Source organism: Erythrolamprus reginae, chromosome 5 (assembly GCF_031021105.1).
Source record: "Erythrolamprus reginae isolate rEryReg1 chromosome 5, rEryReg1.hap1, whole genome shotgun sequence".
Lineage (NCBI taxonomy): Eukaryota > Metazoa > Chordata > Lepidosauria > Squamata > Dipsadidae > Erythrolamprus > Erythrolamprus reginae.
The window spans coordinates 43,789,657-43,811,190 of NC_091954.1; the positions used below are offsets into that span (position 1 = coordinate 43,789,657).

At 38.7% G+C, this 21,534-nt stretch overlaps 1 protein-coding gene across 6 annotated transcripts in view; it reads right to left on the reverse strand.

The window, feature by feature from the left end:
* MGMT (O-6-methylguanine-DNA methyltransferase) overlaps positions 1–21,534 on the reverse strand; it is a 296,550-nt gene that overhangs the window by 220,241 nt on the left and 54,775 nt on the right. For all 6 annotated transcript variants that reach the window (XR_011559179.1, XR_011559178.1, XM_070752470.1 and 3 more), the window contains one exon: positions 11,929–12,065. Coding sequence is in view for 4 of the 6 variants with exons in the window: in XM_070752470.1 (XP_070608571.1) it covers positions 11,929–12,065 (137 nt within the window). In the remaining 2 variants the exon portion in view is untranslated. The remainder of the gene's footprint in view (positions 1–11,928; positions 12,066–21,534) is intronic.

A 21,534-nucleotide genomic window follows, 5' to 3' on the forward strand; every position in this document is an offset into this window, starting at 1 on the left:
ATTTTCCTCACCTGATGCCCAGGGCCTCTCCAGCGTTGGCCAGGCCTGCTAACATGTTGCCACCCATGCCTCCGGCGGTTCCAAGGAGCTGCACTATGCCTCCTCCTCCTTCTTCAGCCAACAACCCTATATTGAGTCGCTCTGGGTGGAGTTGTCAAGCGCCTGCCTATCTTGCAGATTATGCATATGCCATGCAAGGGGTGAAAGGGGTTAAGTTCTCACATTTACCACTGCGCCGGCTGCTAGTTGAGCCTCATTAGCTGTGACGTGAGCAGCCAGCAAGTGAGAAATTGGAGCCCTGTCATTGGTTGAGAGTTTGACAGCTCCAGTGTAAAGGAGCTATCAAGACACCTGTTCTCTGTCTGTTTCTCTGGTGCTGAAATAAAGGTTGCTATTTGCTGTTCACTTCTGAAGTCTGTCCCTGTCAGCTTCACTCACCTTGCAAGCACTGGTGGGAGATTCCATAGAAGACTATGAGACCAGGGCTAAGTTTACAGATTGAGGCACTGGACAACCAACCAGACATGTTGCAGTGCCAAGTAATAGTAACAATAGCAATAGCAAGAAGGAGGGTGAGAAGCTGGACAGATCCCAGATCCTGAAAGAGGAACTAAAAAGGATATAAAGAGTAAAAGCCGGTGGTGGTATGAGCACTTGGGGGCTGTGACTCCTAAGCTGAAAAACTGGCTTCAAAAAAAGAACTCCCAGGAACATCAGAGCTATTGTTACAGAGACTGATTTATCTGTTTCTTTGTCTTGATTGACAAACACTGAGACCAATTAGCTACAGCAGACTGGGATACTTATGATACCTAAGTTGTTTGTGGAAAGACTTGAGTATTACTTTAAAGCAATGGAATTTTTTCAAAACAATAGTAGCAATTTTTCTAGGTGATCTGTTCTAATGATACCAAATACCGCTTAAGACAGATGAAAGCCAAAAAAGATTCAATTTAAAATCATTTAGGAGACCCCTAACTCTGTTTCTGGAATCAAGAGGATCATCACTTTCTGATATTTAACTACCCAGTAATTCCACGTGAAATGTTAGGTGAATCACACCAACCATGTTACCCCCCTCCACAAAGTTTACCTGCATTCTTAATCTAAGTATTAAGAAGAACGAAATTCATCTTTATGTGAAAATAAAGAAAAAGTTACAAGACACGTATCTTGGTATATAAGTGAATTCTCAAGATTTGATAATTTCTGTTCAGTGCAGTGAACAAAGTAATGCAATACTCTGGATTTTGATAGTGATATATGTATGAGACACTGAGCATAAATATTGCAATTACAATTTTTTTTACTATAAGAAAACATTGCCAATGTAACAAAGAAAAAAGGCCTTGACCAAAATATCTGAGGATATTAAACTGAGACCTAATCTACTGATGCAAATCATTACATCTATTTGCATTTGCTTACTGAACCCTAACACAGAAATTAAACTACATAGAAGTGGGGGTGGGGGGAGAGCTGTTTGTGCATGGTTAAAAGGAGACATCTAGGAGGATCCAAGCTCTTTCATTAATTTCCCTACTTCCCCTCATTAACAAGTAAAATGTTTTTACTGCTTGAAAAGTTTTAATAAATAGGAAAATGCAGGGCAGCCTACATAAGTTTTTAATGCAATATACAAAAGCTTTTAATATTTTTACATACATTAATGAAAAAGCTAAATTTCATAAGACCTATTCTGTGAGGGAAATAAATACTACATGAACAATTACAAATCCCTTATAAATGTTTAACTCTTCCATTTCATGCGATACATCAATTAGCAAGTCAATTAAATGAACATATAAGGATTGGGTTGGTTTTAAAAAAATCTGGACTCTTTCACTTTTCCTTCTTAACTATTCTAATTTATTAAGGAAAAGCAAAAAATAGACTGACAGAGATCCACATTCAAATTCAAATTCAGTCATGAATTTTCTGGAATTAGTAAGTTAGTAAGGAACTTCATTATAAACCATACCCAGCAGTGTAAATACCAGTACTGAAATATTTGAAGTGCAAGCAAAGAGTATAAATAAACTTTCAAGTGAACTACTAAAAGACACCACCAACTTTTAGTGATCTTTAATTAGCTACCATACACAATCTAGATACTCTGTGAGTAATAGGCAGCTTATCTGATAAAAAGCCAAAAAACTCAAAATAAACATCACTTGAACATTCAGTAAAATTCAATAAAAGAGGTAAAATCAAGCCATTTTATCTTTGTAAAAATGGAAGATAGAGAGGTGTGGCTCAACATTTCAATGGCTTCAAAGCAACCAAGTTCCATTAAATCTAGTCTCCAAAAAGGCAGATGACAAAATATGAAAAATGCCTCCAGAAAATTGTTAATACATACTTAAAGAAATAACAGACTAATTCCTATTCAGAATCTGCCTCCAGGATTTTGGGGTTCTCTGCCTAAATCCTATATCCAAAATACATTAATAGCTATGCCAGCCTTATTAGAGGTCACAGATATTAATAACTTTAGTGAAAAGGTAAATGGGAATAATTTTCTAAAATAGCCTTCATCTGACATGACTGACAATTATTCAAAGGAGTCTGCTGAATTGAGATTTTAAAGTAAATATGTATAACCAAACTACTTTTAATCCTCCGTGATGCCATGCCTAATAGATACCAGAAGGTTGTGAGTTTTAATCCCACTTTAGGCATAAAAGATGACAGAGTGACTTTGGGCTTGTCATTCTCTCAGCCCAACTAACTTCACAAGGGGGTTGTTGTGGAGAAAAGAACAAAAGGAAGATGTACTAGATATGTTTGCTGTTTATTTATTTAAAAATGAATAAAGGTAGGATAAAAAATAATAATCTAGAAATCAATCAATCAATCCACAGATCTTTCAAGGTTATTCTAGTAAACTCCTGATGCAATCAGTTTACATTGACCTTGATTCAACCTTGTAAATTGTAGTATTTTTTTCTACACCTTCAGTGCACAAAGAATTAGATTTTTCCATGTTGATTGTTATCAAGGAGTATTCAATCTTTAATTTGTCCATGATTAATTAATAACCTTTTCCAAATCCATGTTTCAAAGGCATCTTATTTTTCTCACTCTTTCTCAAAAGTCCAGCTTTTACAAATAGTACCTCTATTTAAGAACGGTCTACTTAAGACCTTTTCTAGATAAGAACCAGGTGTTCAAGATTTTTTTGCCTCTTCTTAAGAACCATTTTCTACTTAAGAACCCAGGAAATTTGAAAGTGGTACGAAGGCCCAGCCAGTTTCCTGCCATTCCCCCTCATCTCGGGCTTTTCTGGACTGCCAGAGGAGCCTTTCAGTGGCGCTTAAGGAGGCTTTGGCAATCCAAAGTGAACAAAGCATTTTCCTTTCTCTTGGCACTTGGAGAGGGGATAAACCACTTCGCTGTGGTGACTCCCTCGTACTGCCTTCCATACACCTGGAATGAGGTGGCCTCCCGGAGCATCTGGGCACGGAAAGGCAAAAGGGGGTGCTTCGCCTCGGCCAGATCAACTCGGCTTCAGCCAAACTGAGGAGTCACCACAGAGAAGGAAAGGCGCCGGCTACAAAGTGAGTGAGCGAGAGGAGAGTGGAGGGAAGCCCTTCAGCATGGGAAGGAACAGGAAGCAAGTAGCAGCAGCAGCCACCTTTTGGTCAAAGGAGCGGGAGGTCCTCCCCTCTCGCCTGCCTGCGTTTCTCTCTGGCACAGTGTATGGGAGACAGCCTCACGACGGGTGTATGGGAGGCACATGCTCCTCTTCGCCACCTCAAAGTCCCTCTTTTTTTTTTAAGCTTAAAGTTTTGGATTTTTTAAAATTCCTCTTACCTCACCTTCTTCCTTCGGCAGCGACTGTCCTCCTCCTCTTCTTCTTCCTCCTCCTCCTCCCACCCAAATTCCAAGCTTTTATTTCTTTCCTAATGGGTTTGCATGCATTATTTGCTTTTACATTGATTCCTATGGGAAAAATTGCTTCTACTTACAAACTTTTCTACTTAAGAACCTGGTCACTGAACGAATTAAGTTCTTAAGGAGAGGTACCACTGTACAAATTACCACTGGAAAAATAATACTGAACTTTGCTGTGAAAGAAGTATCTTTATTCTTGATAATTCTACTGAAATTTGTAATTATTACTTCTCCAGGATTAATCTCACCTTTACTGATTTAACATTGCTGAATTACTGCAGCACAGTATACATGAGCCTGACCTTGAAGACTATTGAGAAGTTTCAGCTGGCACAAAATGGAGCAGGGTGGACAATTATGACTGCTAGACATTTGGCATATGTGACATCTCTGCTTCATTTTGGCTGCCACAGAGTTTCCAGGTGGGCTCAAGAATAATATACATTGGATTTGTTCATTAATTCATTCAATTTATACGGCAGCTTATGACGAAAATGTTACTCTGGGCTACTAACAATATCTACTGTAATATAAAATTGCATGAAAATTATAAATGACATTAGCTGAGAAAAACCAATCAAAGACAAAAATTAACATAATTAGGAAATGGGCTGAGCTGCATATCTCAGGTCTTGTCCATTATAGAGTGTCATCTGATAGGATAACCTTTTCTATTTTGTCTATCTACTATAAACTTTCTGACCCTGCTGGCCTTATAAGGTCTTGATGCTTTTGCCATCCTTTTGCCTGGAATTGCAAGAAAGTTTTTTCCCCATCCTTGCAGGTCAAAACATCAATGATGATACCTTTACAGATGATAGCAATATTCAATAAAGATAAAGCTATGATAATGTTAGAAAAATTCTGAAAAACCTGAATTTTTAATTTAAACTCAGCTAGAGATCATGAATGGAGGAAGTACTCTATGAAGAAAAATATCAGCAACATTAATGTTCTTCAAAGATCATTACAGAACCTGACCATCAAACCCGACACTTTGTCATTAGCCATGTAAAGCCTTTATATTGACAAAACTAGTGAATTTTACTATGCTGCACAAAAAGTTCCTGTAAGTTCTTTCTAGTGAATGAGTAAGAAAATTTGTCTAGTGGCCTAGATTGTTTTGTGTCAAACATAAAAAAGCACTGGAACTAAGGAACTTCTTTGTACTGCAATACCCTAAAAAACTCTGAAGTGTACACTGATAGCAGAATAGAAAGATTTAATCATTTATTTATGGCTTATGAGAATTTTACTATAAAGCTTTTACATCACTTAATTCTACCTTTCTTTCTTATTTTCTTTTCTAAAAGAGTCTATATTTCTTGAGAATTATGACAGATGGAGTGTTAGTCCTACCTGAATGCCTTTTCTCGGTGAAGGTTGCAGGATAGGCCAGGAATGGCTGTTGACTTTGTCCTTTTGCCTAGAGACTGAGTCAACATTTTTATAGCAATGCCCCATTATCTCTCTCTCTCTCTCTCTGGCTCCAGTTATCAACAAAGGCACAGCTGCAAAAACAACAAAAATATCTGGAGATTACGCTCCCTGTCCCCACCCCTCCAATTTCAGACCCCACAGTCATGTTAGGGGGGGACTGGCCTATCCTGCAACCTTCATTGAGTAAAGGCATTCAGGTAGGACCAATGCTCCTTCTCCAGTGAAGTTGCAGGATAGGCCAGAAATGGGACATACCAAAGCTGTCAGTCCTAAGAGTGGACCTCCGTGGGGGTTAGATCATCTGCTGCCCAGAGAACCTGCTGGAGCATTCTCCTGCCAAAGGACGCCTCCACTGAGGCAAACACATCCAACTAGTAGTGCCAGATAAATGGTGAAGGGGATTCCCAGATGCAAGGGAGATGCCCATGCGGCCACCCTGCAGTGGTATTCCATGGATGCTTGCATAGACCAGGCTGCCAAGGAGGCCACCCTTCTTGGCAACGGGAGACAATGTGCCTGATGAGCAGCTGTGATACAGGCTCAGATCCAATGGTTGAGGATACCTTGGACCCTAAGGATGCTGGCAGGAAGGACACAAATGTGCCTCTGATTATCTAGAGGCCATCCGCTTAATGTAAATCCAGAGGGTCCTCCTCACCTTTAATGGGTGCCACTTCTGTTCCAGGAAATGGGAAGTCCATGGACAAAAGTTGGGCAACACTATCTCCTGGGCACGATGGAATCACATGTTAACCTTCAGTACAAATGAGGGATCCAGGTGCAGGATGACTTTATTGGAAGAGGCAAAAGTCCTCCCTGACCAAGAGTGCTGCCAGCTCCGAAATGTGCCTGGCCGATGTGATGTTGATCAGGAATGCCACTTTTAGTATCAAATTGTGGAGGGTCATTGCCAGGAGAGGTTCAAAGGGTGAAACAGTTAGTGCCTGCAGGACCTTGGGAAAATCCCAAGTTAGGTATCAATGAACCACCGGCATCCTAAAGTTAGTCACTCCCCATAGAAATTTGTGGAGTACAGCTCCTGGAGTGCTGAATCTCGTGTAAAGGTGAGACAGTTGTGTGTTCAGACTCGATGCAAAGGTCTGCTTTGGGTTGGCCAAATTTGGTGCAATGTCTCTACATAGAACAGGTTGAAGCTGTCACTGAGTGGTCTACAATTGGTGTGCTGAGGCAATCTGCCTGTATATTTGATGACCCCGTATATGTTCCACCTTGATTGAGAGAAGGTTGGCCTCTGCCCAAGTCTCAAAAAGTAAGAATTCTCCTTTGAGGGGAAATGAGTGAGTGCTGCCCTGGTGGTTAACATGGGCTTTCACTGCTATTTTGTTAACACCAACATGTGTGTCCCACTGAGAAGATCTTGAAAGTGGAGCAGGGCCAAGTGGATTGCCCGTAGCTCCAACCAGCTAATATTATGTTCTAGATCTTCCAGGGACCACCAGCCTTGGGCCAATCGATTCTGGACATCTGCCCCCCAACAAAATTAGCTGGAATCAGAAGTCAAAATGATATGGAGAATATTCTGGATTTAAATTAAATATATATAATTTATTGAGTAGATAACATTATCTTTTCAACTATATATACTTAAAAGTGTACTAAAGTGGATGCTTTAGTATTATCTGGACATCTCTTTTTATTTTCGGAGTTATGATGAGTTAAAAAATAAAGTCCTATCATTAAACTTGTCTTTTTCTCCTCCATTATAATCTAGCAACTGTGTAAATATAAACAATTCCACAGTTATAATCTGAAAAGCCATCAGGAGAAAAACTAGCCTAGTTTATTTTTAATAAAAGGAGGATCATAGTATATAATAACTCTTCCTGCCATATCCATTGAATCTGCAGAAATAGAGATTGATGTCTAGATATTTCTGACAGGGGAAGCAATATTTCTCTACAACACATGCTTTAGATATACAATTCCATTTTGAGATATGTAAGAAGGCCAGTGTCAAACTATCTACACCTCAAAAGCTGCATTTGGACGTTATCCAGTTAGTAAAAGAAAATCAATCAAAAATTGTGTAGCACTGCTGTATATTTTTCCCATTTCCCACTAATTAGCCTGTGTGAGCTACGCTTTTTTATTTCGCTTATACAGTATAATGAGACAAAAATAAGGTAGACCAAATGTCAAAGATTAATATTGTCTGCATAATCCATACAACCTGGGAAAATGATGTACTGGAACAACTATGTTTGTGCTACAGAAACATCAATATAAATATAGATACGGTATATCTTTCCAGTAAGACGGGAAAGAAGGAAATCCAAGGATCTAGTAATTAAAAAGGCTTTTAGTTTTTCACCTTAGAATTATAGCAAATGTGACAGTTGGCAATTCACCTTATGAAATGTCAAGGTGGGGTTAATCCACATCAGTTGTCTGTCATTTTTAAGGCATTTGTGCAAGTCATTTTTAAGGCATTTGTGCAAGAGGAACAACCAGCATTGTGGTCACATTTTCCCAAAAATATTTTCAAACAGCATTCTATGGGATGAATTGATAAAACCATCACTGAAAGAAATCACACAGTATTTTGAAGTTTTACAAAGCCTTATTAGGTACAAACATGTTATGCAATCAGTTTGGAATAGTAATTCTCATAATTTAGCATTATGTAATTTGGTGTGCTATTATCCTGCTAAAGTTTCTGGGTGACATATATAATAACTTAAATCTTATCTTTTTATTATAGTTAGCTAAATTTGACGGCAAGATGATTACTAAACTATTTGGCAGAAAGGCCTAGAGATAGGGTGAGATAATGATGGGCAAAGTATGAATCCAAATTTGTAAAGTCAACTTCACTCTTATGTATTGTTTGTGATTTCATCCCATCTCATTTTTTTTATTCATTGTGCAAAGATTTAATGTCTCTAGGTCATATTCAGTTAAGCCTTTATTTTTTGTATGTGTCTCTATATGTATATTTGCATCAAGTTGAAGTTCATAAGTGAGCTTAGTTTTGGAAGATTTTTAAGATTTCTGTGTTATTCTCCACATTATTAATTGTGAATTGCAGAAAGAAAATCCATTCTGTTTAGTGAATGAAAAATTCACAAAGTTCTCCAGTGACCTCAATGAGACAACTCATGCTAACTGTTCCCTCCTCTTTCATTTTGTGCATAAAGACATCTGCAGAGCAAAATCAATGTTTGCTCCACTTGTGGAAGGTTTAGCTGATGCTCATTCACGAGTGCTGAAGATTCCCTTGTGCCACAAACAAGGAGACTTGGAATGAGAGCTTTCTAAATGCTTCATCTACTCTAAACAGCTAGGGAGGGTAAGATGACTTTCTGGAAGATGGCACAGGATAAGAAGATTTAAAAGTAATAACATGGATTCCATCAGGAGCAGGCATTGCAAGACTTATAATCCCTTGGTCATTAAAACGCATCACATACACAGTAGATCCTGCTCTGCTACTGAATCACTGAAATGAAAAGTGATTTATCAGGACAAAGGAGCACACCATTTTTAATGCCACCAAGATGTTCCTGTTTTAAATATGGATCTTTAAAAAGTTATAATGTGAAATAATGCTTTTAGTAGCCTGCCTTGTTTTCAGATTAATTTCAGTATTGTACCATATGAACTGTGTAAAAACCTAAAAAGTTTGCTGAAACGTATGTCTATTTCAGTATAAGTACAGCTCCCAAATAAAACTGAATCTTTAAAAAAACTGGCAAAGTAGGCTCATACTTGTCCATTTGTAACATTTAAATTGTATCAAAAGCTATTAAAAGAAAAATATATAATTATATTGAGTTTATAGAATATGCATATTTGTTATTTTTATGTTATACATAAACTAGGAAAAATTAAAAAGTCTTAAACATTGTATTCATGTTGAGAATAAAAAGATTTATTCTGTCTTTAGAATCAATTTTCATTTTATCATGACACCTTGTGAGACAACATTAGCAAACTTATCTCTGACTTCATGTTAATAATATTAAATAATATTATTAAATAATATTAATAATGAGCCGAGGTGGAACAGTGGGTAGAGTGCAGTACAACAGCCCACTAAAGCTGACTGCTAGATCTTCAGGTCAGTGGTTCAAATCTTACAACCAGCTCAAGGTTGTCTCAGCCTTCCATCCTTCCAAGGTGGGAAAAATGAGGACCCGGATTGTGCGGGCAATATGCTGGTTCTGTTAAAAAGTGCTATTGCTAACATGTTGTAAGCCGCCCTGAGTCTAAGAAAAAGGGTGGCATAAAAAAATTGAATAAATAAATAAATAAATAATATTTTAAATGATTTCATCAGTAATCAGCAGATGATTACACATTTGAGAAAAAATAAAGATAAAGTAAAAATTGTATCAGCCATTTTAGCAATTAGTAGCTAATAAAAAAAGTTTTTAATTTAATTTAATTTAATTTATTGTATTTCTATCCTACCCAACTCCCGAAGGACTCTGAGTGGCTTCCAACAGGATATAGAAAATACATTTTAAAACATCATAAAACATTTAAAAACAATTAAAAATCACATACATACATATCATTCAGGCCAGACCTCGCAATTGCAAGATCAATGGCCCAAGCCTGCCGGAAAAGCCAGGTCTTCAATGCTTTCCGGAAGGCCAAAAGAGTGGGGGCAGTCCAGATTTCAGGAGGTAGTTGGTTTCAGAGAGTCGGGACAGCCACAGAGAAACTATTCCCCACAGGCCTGGCAGCCGACACAGTTTAGTTGACGTGACCTGGAGAAGATCGACTCTGTGGAACCTGACCGGCTGCTGGGAACTATGAGGTAGAAGGCGGTCTCAAAGATAACCTGGCCTTGAGCCATGTAGGGTTTTAAAGGTAATAACCAACCCCTTGAAGAAGAATTGAGTCCAGAGACCAATAGGAAGCCAGTGCAGCTCACGGAGGATTGGTGTAATATGAGTGTACCTAGATGCATCCACAACCACTCGCGCGACTGCATTCTGGACCAATTGTAGTCTCCAAACATTCTTCAGAGGTAGCCCCATGTAGAGTGTGTTGCAATAATCCAACCGTGAGGTGATAAGGGCATGAATCTTTGTGAGGAGAGCCTCCTGATCCAAGTACGGTCGCAATTGGCACCGGACCAGAATACCTTCGGGACCGCCTTCTGCCGCACAAATCCCAGCGACCAGTTAGGTCCCACAGAGTAGGCCTTCTTCGGGTCCCGTCGACTAAACAATGTTGTCTGGCGGGACCCAGGGGAAGAGCCTTCTCTGTGGTGGCTCCAACCCTCTGGAACCAGCTCCCCCCTGAGATTAGGATTGCCCCCACCCTCCCTGCCTTTTGTAAACTCCTTAAAATCGATCTCTGCTGTCAGGCATGGGGGAATTAAAACATCTCCCCCTTGCCCATGTTGTTTTGCCATTTGATTGATTGTGTGCTTGTTTTTTTATATATATATTGGGATTGTTTTATGAATTTCTTAACTTAAAATTGTAATTGGATTGGTGGGTATTGGATTTGTCACTATGTACTGTTTTTTACTATTGTTGTGAGCCGCCCCGAGTCTGCGGACAGGGGTGGCATATAAATCCAATAAATCTAATGTAATGTAATCTAATTGGTGCAACGAACCAGTGCAAAGATCTCCCTAGCCACAGCTGTTAGATGTTGATCTAATCTTAGCTGTGGCTCTGGGACACCCAAATTGCGGACCCATTCTGATGGGGACAATTTCTCCCCCCTAGAGCCTTTAGGAGGCAGTACCCACAGCCACTCGGCATTGTCTGGATTAAGTCTGAGCTTGTTCCAAACCCTCACAGCTCCCAGGCTCCAGCACATTGCGTCCACTGCTTTACTGAAATGATTGGGTCTCATCAGCTTATTGCTGATACCTCACCCCAAAACATTGGATGACCTCACCCATTGGTTTCATGTAGATATTAAAAAGGAGGGGAGAGAGGACCGACCCCTGAGGCACCCCACAAAGGAGTCTAGGGGTCAACCTCGGTCTTCCTGCCAACAACAACTGTGAACGACCAGAGAGATAGGAGGAAAACCACCGCAGCATAGTGCCTCCCAACCCGAGCTCTCTTAGTCATCCCAGAAGAATAAAATGCTCCTCATGATGGGGGAAATGAGGATGAAATTGTAAACCAGACTATCTCTCTTTCTTCGGCTGCTGCTCTGTGCCAGAAACTTGATACAAGCAAGGTGGGAAAAGAGAAGAGGCTTTTTCGCAAAGAGGAAGGCAACCTGCCAGCTTCCTCAGTGCTTAAGTTGACTTAAAAAGATAGTAATTGAAGTTGATTAAGAAGAGAAAAGAAAGGGTAACTTACTGTCTGTTTGAAAGGTGAATTTCAAAATGTCAGCTTCTTCAAACCTGAACAAATTGCAGCCCCTCCCTTCCCAGCTTTTGCCATGCAAATAGCTTCAAAGTTCAACTTTAATCTCTTATTTTTAAGCCATCCAATTTACAACATGTAGATTTCTTTTAAAAGGAAATATAAAAATGTTACCTAAATTGCAAAATTCTTGCAAGAAATGAAACCAACATTTCTCATGGAGTTGATTTTTTTAACATGCATATTTATACGTGAAAAAATAATGAATTAGATTCAGGCTTACCTATTTTGTAGCTCACCATTTCCATCAAGATGTATCTCATGAACTCCTATTTCACATCCAAATATCTCAATTTTTCCCAGAGGACTACGCAGAACCACACGTCTCCTTTTACAAGTCATCTCATCTCTGATAGGGACCTGGTATAATAATAATGATGATGACGATAATAATAATAATAATAATAATAATAATAATAATAATAATGGTGATGGTGATGATGATGATAATAATAATAATAATAATAATAATAATAATAATAATAATAATAGAAAGCTTCTCAAGGTGAAGCAAACTAAGGAGCAGTACAGAAAAACTGTAAGTCAAAGTCGTATGGACAGTTGGCGGAACAAAGCATTACATGGCCAGTTCTTGGAGAAGATTGAAGGCAAAGTGGATAAAGAAAAGACCTGGTCATGGCTTGCAAGTGAAACACTCAAAAAGGAGACAGAAGGACTAATGCTGGCGTCACAAGAACAGGACATTAGAACAAATGCTGTCAAAGCCAGAATTGAAAAATCAACAGATGATCCAAAGTGCAGACTCTGTAAAGAAACAGATGAAACAATCGATCACATACTCAGCTGCTGCAAAAAGATCGCACAGACTGACAACAAGAATAGACACGATGCTGTGGCACAGATGATCCACTGGAACTTGTGCCAGAATTACCATCTACCAGTGGCAAAGAACTGGTGGGATCATAAGCCCAAAAAAGTGGTTGAAAATGAGCAAGCAAAACTACTGTGGGACTTCTCACTGACCAAATTCTGAAGCATAACACACCAGACATCCTGATTGTGGAGAAAAAGAAAGCATGGATCATCAACACTGCAATCCCAGGAGACAGAATTGAGGAGAAGCAGCTAGAGAATTTAGTGAAATACGAAGATCTAAAAATCGAGCTGCAACGACTCTGGCATAAGCCAGTGAAAGTGGTCCCAGTGGTACTTGGCACGCTGGGCGCAGTGTCAAAGGATCTCAGCGGACATTTGAAAACCATTAGAATTGACAAAATCTCCATCTGTCAATTGCAAAAGGCTGCTTTACTGGGATCGGGAAACATAATTTGCCACTACATCACGCAGTCCTAGGTGCTTGGGAAGCGCCCGACTGGTGATGAAATACGAAATCCAGCATAGTGATCTTGTTTGCTGTGTTGTATTGACATAATAATAATAATAATAATAATAATAATAATAATAATAATAATACTTGGTCAATTAGGATGCTGGCAGCAACCCGTATTAACCATTAGCACCAGTCATTGGTATTTATGACACATCTTTATATGTTCAGTTGACTGAGTTTCATGTTCAATAAATAAAAAATATATTAAAAGAATAAAAAATTGGAAAACTTTGCAATCGACAAAAATATTGGTACATTTTTTAAAGAAAATATGCAAAAACAGAAAACATTTCTAATAGAAAATGGGGAGAACATTGGTGAAGTCAACATCAGAAAAGGAATCTTCCACTTTTGCCACTATGGTTTCAATATCACATTAATTTCACTGATAATAATTCTACAAATCACAAAACTAGGATACCAAATCTCAAGCCAACACGACAAGATAAACCATCTATTGTCCATGGATGATTTAAAACTGCATGCAAAAAGCCCCATGGAACTCAAATCAATATTCAACACAGTTCAACTGTTCAGCAGCAACATCAGAATGAACTTTGGACTTGAAAAATGAGCTCTATTATCCATGAAGTGACGGAAAAGGGAAAAATAGAAGGAATGGAAGTATCATGAAAGCATTAGCAAAGGATGACGGTTACAACTGCCTAGGCATATTGGAAGCAGATAATATCTTGAATGGAAAAGTCAGAAAGTCAACACAAAAGGAATACATCAGGAGGGTTCACAAAATATTAACATCAAAACTGAATGCTTGAAACTTAATTAAAGCCATTAATACATGGACAGTTTCACTGATACCCTACTCAGCTGGAATCATCAACTAGACTGTGTTGCCCAACTGGAAAACTTGGACTGGAAAACAGATCAACTATTGAATATGTACCATGCTTTACACCCAAGAAGTGACATTGACAGGTTGTACCTGCCAAGAAGAATAGGGGGAGAGGGCTATTACAAATCCATCAAACTATATAAGAAGAAAAATGAAGTTTGAATGACTATGTGAACCAAAGTACAGAAAAATTGCTGCAGCTTGTAAAAAGGGAGGACATTATTTAAAACAACAGAAACAAAGACAAACAGCTAGATGACAGATTAAATAGATGGAAAGCCAAAGCTTTGCATGGACAGCACTTGAAAATAATTGAAGGAATATGTGATAACAACTTGACATGGGCATGGCTTAAGATGAGAATCATCAAGGAAGAATTAATACTTGCTGCTCAAGAAGAAGCACTACAAACTAATGCCATGAAAGTGAAGATACAACAATCCACTGTCAATCCAACTGCTGACTTTGCAATGAGAAAGTTGAAACTGTTTCACATTTAATATGTGAGTGCAGCAAAATCACACAACTGATTGTAAAGCTAGACATGACTGAGTTGCTAAATTAATCCATTGGTCATTATGTAAAAAACACGACTTACCTGTATCAAAAAAGTCATAGGAATATAAAGTAGAAAAAGTTATTGAGAGTAAAGATCTTGTGGGACTTTTGAATACAGACAATCGTCATTTGGAACACACCAGGCCACAGGTATCACAGTTGTCAAAAACTGAAGCGTACAATTTATTGATATTGCTGTACCAGGAGACCCCAGAGACAAAGAAAAAGAACTCAAAATAATTATGAAATATTGTGATATGGCCATTGAAACTATGTGATTATTGATAAAACATGTGACAGTGATACCCATTGTCATTGGGACACTTGGACCATGTCCAAAATGTTTTACAAAGTACATCAAGAAATTTCAGTCTTCTGCAATAATAACAGAAGAATTGCAAAAGACTGTGCTCTGGGAACAATATACATTTTAAGAAGATATTTGATCGATATGTAGGAGACTGTCAGCAACCCATATCAAGCATCAGAGTCAGTCAATGTTATTTGTGATACATTTTTAAATGTTCAGTTGACTGAGGTTCATGTTTAATGAATAAACGTTTATAATAATACTAATTTTTAAAAATTCAAGATTTTACACACTTTTACCATTTTTTTCTCAAATAAAATAAAAAAATTAGGAGAGACCTTTTTTAGAGAAAAATATATTTTTATATAAATATATGATATTCATCAATGATAATGGGCTTCAAACAAGGAATAGTATTACAGTTTATTGATGAGTAAATTAACAAGCGTTGGCTAGGGACCTCTGTTAAGAGGGTTTCCTATCAAATTTTTCTCTTACTTGAGAGTTTCTATTTAGCTAAATTGAGAAGGGATCAAGGAGGAGCCAAATCTTTGCACTAGGAGTCCCCTAAAAAGCAAAAGTCCCCTAAAGAAACAGGGGACTTTTCAACTGCAATGTTGTGGCATATTTTTCTTCCTATCTGAAAACAGCAATACAAGTTGGTAGTTCCTAGACAAAAAGTCTCAGCAAATAGTTAAACTTTAGCTGATGAAAAAGAATGAAACGTAATCACTTCAAATAAGAAAGACGAGGTAACAAAATATACAGTCAGAAGCGCAAGGCCTGTAGGTGACACTAAAATCAGAAATAAAAGTTGAAGAAAGTATTTATACTAGACAGAGTTTAGACTCTCATAGACAGATATGGGGTGGGAAAGATATCTATTTTGGGGTGGAGGCAATGAACTGTTTCCATTTTAGACAGATTTAGCAATTTCATGGTAATTGTTTCTCACTTGATCCTGCTTTTTTTTAAAAAAAATAAAGAATTTCATGGCTCTGGCTGACTGGTTCCAATGGCTGGGAGAACGGAGAAGGAAGAGGAAACTACAGATGCTAAAGAAAAATGAAAAGGATTAATATTTTTTTGCTCTTCCCTGTACTCCTGATGTGGCCAGACTGAATAATGTTGCCACATGGAGGACTTTGTTCCTATTGTTAAATGAATAGACAGGAAGGAGCCAGAAGAATTTTGTACCGCATATGCATCCTTTGGATCTGCCTCTCCAAAGCATCCCTGTTTGCTTGGGGAAAAGACTTGGTCTGCTTGGTGGGATTTTTTTTTAGGCAAAAGTCACAATACCTTTATCTGGTAGCATCACTATTATTGACAAGTGTATATTAACATTACAAGGAGAAATGAGGTACAGCTATGTCCTCCCAAAAGTACATTTTTTTTACTGGAATCTAATGGGAAGCCAAACAAATATTAAAGTGTCATCATTTGAGGCAAACTTTGTGGGGGGTTTGGGGAGGGATAGGGTGCCTTTGGGATAGTATTGACTATTGGCAACTGTCATTTTATTGTCACTGCTTCCTTTTTAGCACTTAACTTTGTGTATAAGCCTGGGCTAGAACCCATAGTCTCCTGGCTTCTAACCTGCTGTCTTAAACTATTATACTAAACCGGCTCTCTAGTTTCTATTAATCCTTGCTGTTTTTACCCAGCAATGACCTAAGACATTTAAGTCTATTGGTAGCTAGGAGAAAACAGCTAAAGAAGGGGTTGTTAAGGGAGTTATTAGTGCAAAGGTAACCATGGTGAGAAGGAATGATAGACTTTACAGGGCTTATCAGTGGGAATACTGACTAGTGAAACATGTCTGAACATATTTGAACAAATGTCTGAAACTTGTCTGAACAAATCACCAGAAGTGATTTGAAACAGAGTCAGTATTGGGTTCATTACCAGTAAGGAGAATTCTGTGCACCGGTAGTGAAAACCACGATGTGCGCGCAGCTCCAGGTGACCAGTGAGTAGGTGCATCCTGGCAAGATTTTGCCTCTGTGCATGTGCAGGAAACGAAATCTCACTGGGACATGCATACTCCTGTCACGTTTGAATCTTCCATTTCAAAATGGAAGACACACAATAGATCTGATTTTTATTCTTATCTAGTTTATCTGACATAATTTTTTAAAAAACCTAAGCAGACAGGACATCATTTATCAAAGGGGGGGAAATCTACTCTTCTCAATGCTATACTGGGGTCACTCCATGTTAAGTGAACCAATGATTTTTACATCTATATTTTTAATTTTTTGAGATTTTGTTTTTTGGTCATAACAAATTTGGTTAAAAAAATCATATTTGGATCACTTGGTATGGAATGACCCTCTGGCAGTTGTTAAGTATATCCCAAGCATTTATGAAAGAGCTGTGATTAGATATTGCTGAATATTGTGAGTGGTCCATGTCTGGGTCAGCTCAGCACTGATTTTGAGGATCAGGAGATGGAGGAATACTGGCAGTGTTCTTGCCATCTGAGTCTGAGAGTGAAGGGGAATTAGAGATTGTAGAACCCCCAATTAGGATATTGTCTGAGTCAGAGGACGATGGGAACTTTGAGGAGATGCAAGGGTCAAAAGAATGAGAGCCAGGTATGAATATATCTCTAGCAGAGGTTTTAGATGTTGAGTAGATCTATGGGACATTTAGCCACACCCTATCTATATATATATAGGACAGGCTTCTGGGAGAAGAGATGTGGTAAACAACGTTCATCTTGAAGATGGTGCCTAGAGAGACTGTTCCTGAGTTCCTGGATTTCAATTCCTGCTTTTACATAAGACAGTTAGGCTCCAAACAGTAAGTGAAGTGAGAAATACCAGACACACCTAATTAATGAAGATTTATGCCTTTAGCTGGCGGGCATTCCAGAGTATTATCTATGTTCCATAGATGGAAATGCTGTAAGCCTGAAAATGCTTTAGAGTTACTTCTTTCTTGTTGGACTTTTGTGTAATACTAATCCTTTTGCTTCAATCAAATATTTCCAGCATGTGTGGCTTTGCTTTCTTATTGATTGATCCACTCATACCAAATATCACACCAAAAAGCCCCAATGAACCAAGAATCTGTCAACAAGAATCAGTAGCCAATAAGGGCCATCAGTATCCTAGGCTTTCCATCAACAGCAGTGTCTTGGGAATGAAATGAGAACTAGCATTTTTAAAAAAATACAGAATCAACTACCACTATTAACCTCATTTCCATTAGTCAAAATGTATTGCAACTAGAAAATCTATCACAAAAACAATTACTGAATAAGAATATGAAGTGTCAGAAGTAGCCTTTGCCAATGAACTCATTCTAAAGTTAAAAAATACAGTGATGCCTCATCTTACAAACACCTTGTCATACAAACTTTTCGAGATACAAACCTGGGGTTTAAGATTTTTTTGCCTCTTCTTACAAACTATTTTCACCTTAAAAACCCACCGCCGCCGCTGGGATGCCCCGCCTCCGGACTTCCATTGTCAGCGAAGCACCCGTTTTTCCGCTGCTGGGAGTCCCCGGAGGCTTCCCTCCATGGGAAACCCCACCTCTGGACTTCTGTGTTTTTGTGATGCTGCAGGGGAATCCCAGCAGGGAAATCCCAGCAGTGCAAAAACGGGCACTTCACTAGCAACGGAAGTCCGGAGATGGGGTTTCCCAGCGAGGGGAGCCTCAGTGAAACCGCAGCATCGCAAAAACACAGAGGTCCGGAGGTGGGGTTTCAAGGACTTCGGTGTTTTGGCGATGCTGCGATTTCACTGATGCTCCCTTCGCTGGGAAACGGTGCAGGTAAGAACTAATACAGATTTAAAGGAAAACTGCTGCAGCAATTTTATATACAGGTTGTCCGGGGGGAAAGCATTTTGAAATTCCTTGATATTTCCTTGACATTTCCCTGTAACTTGCAATCTAGTTAGGCGCAGTCATAGATGATGTCATACCAAATGGCTGAGCCATGGAGAAATATCGGGAACTGAGAAAGCAAGTTGTTGCCACAGTTATGCTCATTTTTGCTTGACTCTGCCAGGCAGCATGCTCCGTTGTTGTTGTTTTAACATGATTTTTCCCTGACTTTTAAACATTTTAATACAATTGGGTTTTTTCCCCTGATTTATTCCATTTTTTTCACAAATCCCCTGATAATTCTCTGATATTTCCCAAACCGCCGATTTCCCTGATAATTCCCTGATTTCCAGGTTTGCTGGACACCCTGTATATAATGCTTATGATAAAATCATATTAGACAATATTTTGAAATCTGAGAAATTAGAAGTCAAACCTGAAGTTTCTGTGAAGTTTGAAGTGATGGGTGTAATTGGGACATGCCAGGAAAACAACTATGAGTATATTATAAGTACGTGTAAAACAATCTGAATTCAAATTATTTCACATAAAATGATTTTTGAGGATTCTGAGCAAAATAGATCACGTTCTGAAGTTTTCTCCAACCTCAGGAGAAAACAGGACATTTCATTCCATATACCATGTTGACTGTTCTGACATTCAGTAATTGGCTTGTTTGTATTTTTTAAGTCCTCATAGGCTTTGAGGTAGAATTAATCAATAAAACAGCAGGCACAGATTTTACACTTGCTGCCACTGGCTGGAACTGGCTGAGGAGAAGAAGGATGGTGGTGCTAGGGAGATTCCATTAAGCACATGTTCAGAGTCTAAAAACAGTTTTGAACTTAATAAAAAGGCTGCTGCCTGTTTGGTATGTGAATTTACTGCTCTATTTATTTGTTTGCTTCTTGAGTTTTGCAGGCCGGTTGCCAAATAAAACAGTGTTGTGCTTTTGATTTAATAGATATTTTTGAAATATTATCGAGTCTTCTGTGCAAGCAAAGTGTACTATGCATGGACGTGCATTAAGACATTTCAAGCCAATAACCAGAAAACCACATTTTTGTTACTGGTCTCATTGGCTATTCTACCAAAACGAATAAACTTAGCACCGCTAGTTTCTTTTTTCAGGAAGAGTTACTGTACTGTATATGGCATTTTTGCAGGCAGACCAATCTATAACAAGTGATTCTAGTTGTTTGTGAGGGGAATTTGTTAAAACATATATTTTAAAATTTACTTGGGCAATACTTTTGGTAAGTTAAATAACAAAAGGCACTTGACATGGGAGTCATTGGAGCTTGCAGATCAAATACAAAGAAGGGAGGGTCATTGTGAATTCCTATTATTCCGTATAGTGGAACACATACAATATTTTGGCTTTTCTCCTATAGAACAAAATGCTTATTTCATTTTATGTTCACTCTTACTGCTTGACTGAAACCCCAAAATGTAGAACGTCCAGAACCTGTTCTTTTCCTAACACCAAATTCTATAGAATTCATGAATTGACACTTATTCTACTACCATGGTACCCAAGAAGCTCAGGTGTGACTTACTCCTGAGAACTGTCAACAGTATACTAGCCCTGCTACATAAAACAAGATAATTTTACAGCTTCCAACTAGACACAGTACTGTAGAGTGACAGTTTGTCACGAAGCATTGAGGACTGTGGCAGTACGGTTTTGAGCACAAATGTCAATTTTTAAATGGTTCTGTCTTGGCAAGCAGAAGCTTAAAATGTGTCACACCATCCCAGAATCTCACTCTCTGTAGGACACTAAAGCTAAGTTAATCCTGCCATTATATAGCAAATTTGCTACTTGTTGGTATATTTCAGTCTAATTATTGCATATGAATTTGCTGCACAGCAAAATCTACATCAAATGAAACAAGATATACAGTAATGAACAAACAAAAAATATGGTGATGGTCACTTTTATATTAAATTGTTTCTATTGCATTTATTATGTAATTGTGAAACTGGGTTATTTTTTAAAAAAAATGAAGCCTGTGCAATTATTTTTTCCCCCCTGAATATACTTGGAGTTGAGTGGCATATAAATTTAATAAATAGTAATTATTATAATTACGCCCCGAGTCTACGGACAGGGGCGGAATACAAATCTAAATAATAATAATAATAATAATAATAATAATAATAATAATAATAATAATAATACGTGCAAAGTCCTTCATAATACATAAATGTAGGGATGCACCATTAGTATTGTGTATCACTCATCAACAAATTGAACTGCATGGCTTGATTGAGTTGTCAGCTGAGAAATGCATGGTTGGCAGGTTTAGCGGCTGTCCGAAATTGTGCCAGGGCTCGGAAGACATGGCGTGCTGCTTCGTGCCGCTTTCGTATTGGCAATTTTGCTTTTGCTGCTGGGGGCAGGCCAGGCAAGCCCTATATATAGGGCTGTGCCGAGGCAATTCTCCTTTTGCTCCCAGCTAACGACAAAGTGGACACCCGCCCGCCCTCCCTATCTTACAGTGTGCCCTGATGGGTCGTCCTCGGAGGCCGAATAGGAATTTTTGGCGGTCTCAGCGCTTTAGTTGTGACAGTTTTTTCGCCTATTCCACACTGGGGAGTGAGGATGGATGGTTAGGGGGCGTGGCACATTTTTCTTATAATTTGATAATTGGCTTACCCTCTGGTCACTGGGCTTGGCAGGTTAGGGGTGGAAATGGGCAGCGGTAGCAATTGGTGTTCTCCTTTAGGGCATGTCTTGAAAGAAGATGGGCTGCCTCTTGCCAGGAACTACAGGTACGCACGTCCTCGGTGATTGGAGAGGGGGTGCCCTTAGGACTCACCTAACCCAATAACCTGAAGGGGATTGGACGGTGAGCTCCTCCCACACGCTCTAAGGGCGTGGCCAGGAACCAGGTGAAGGTAGCTACTTTCA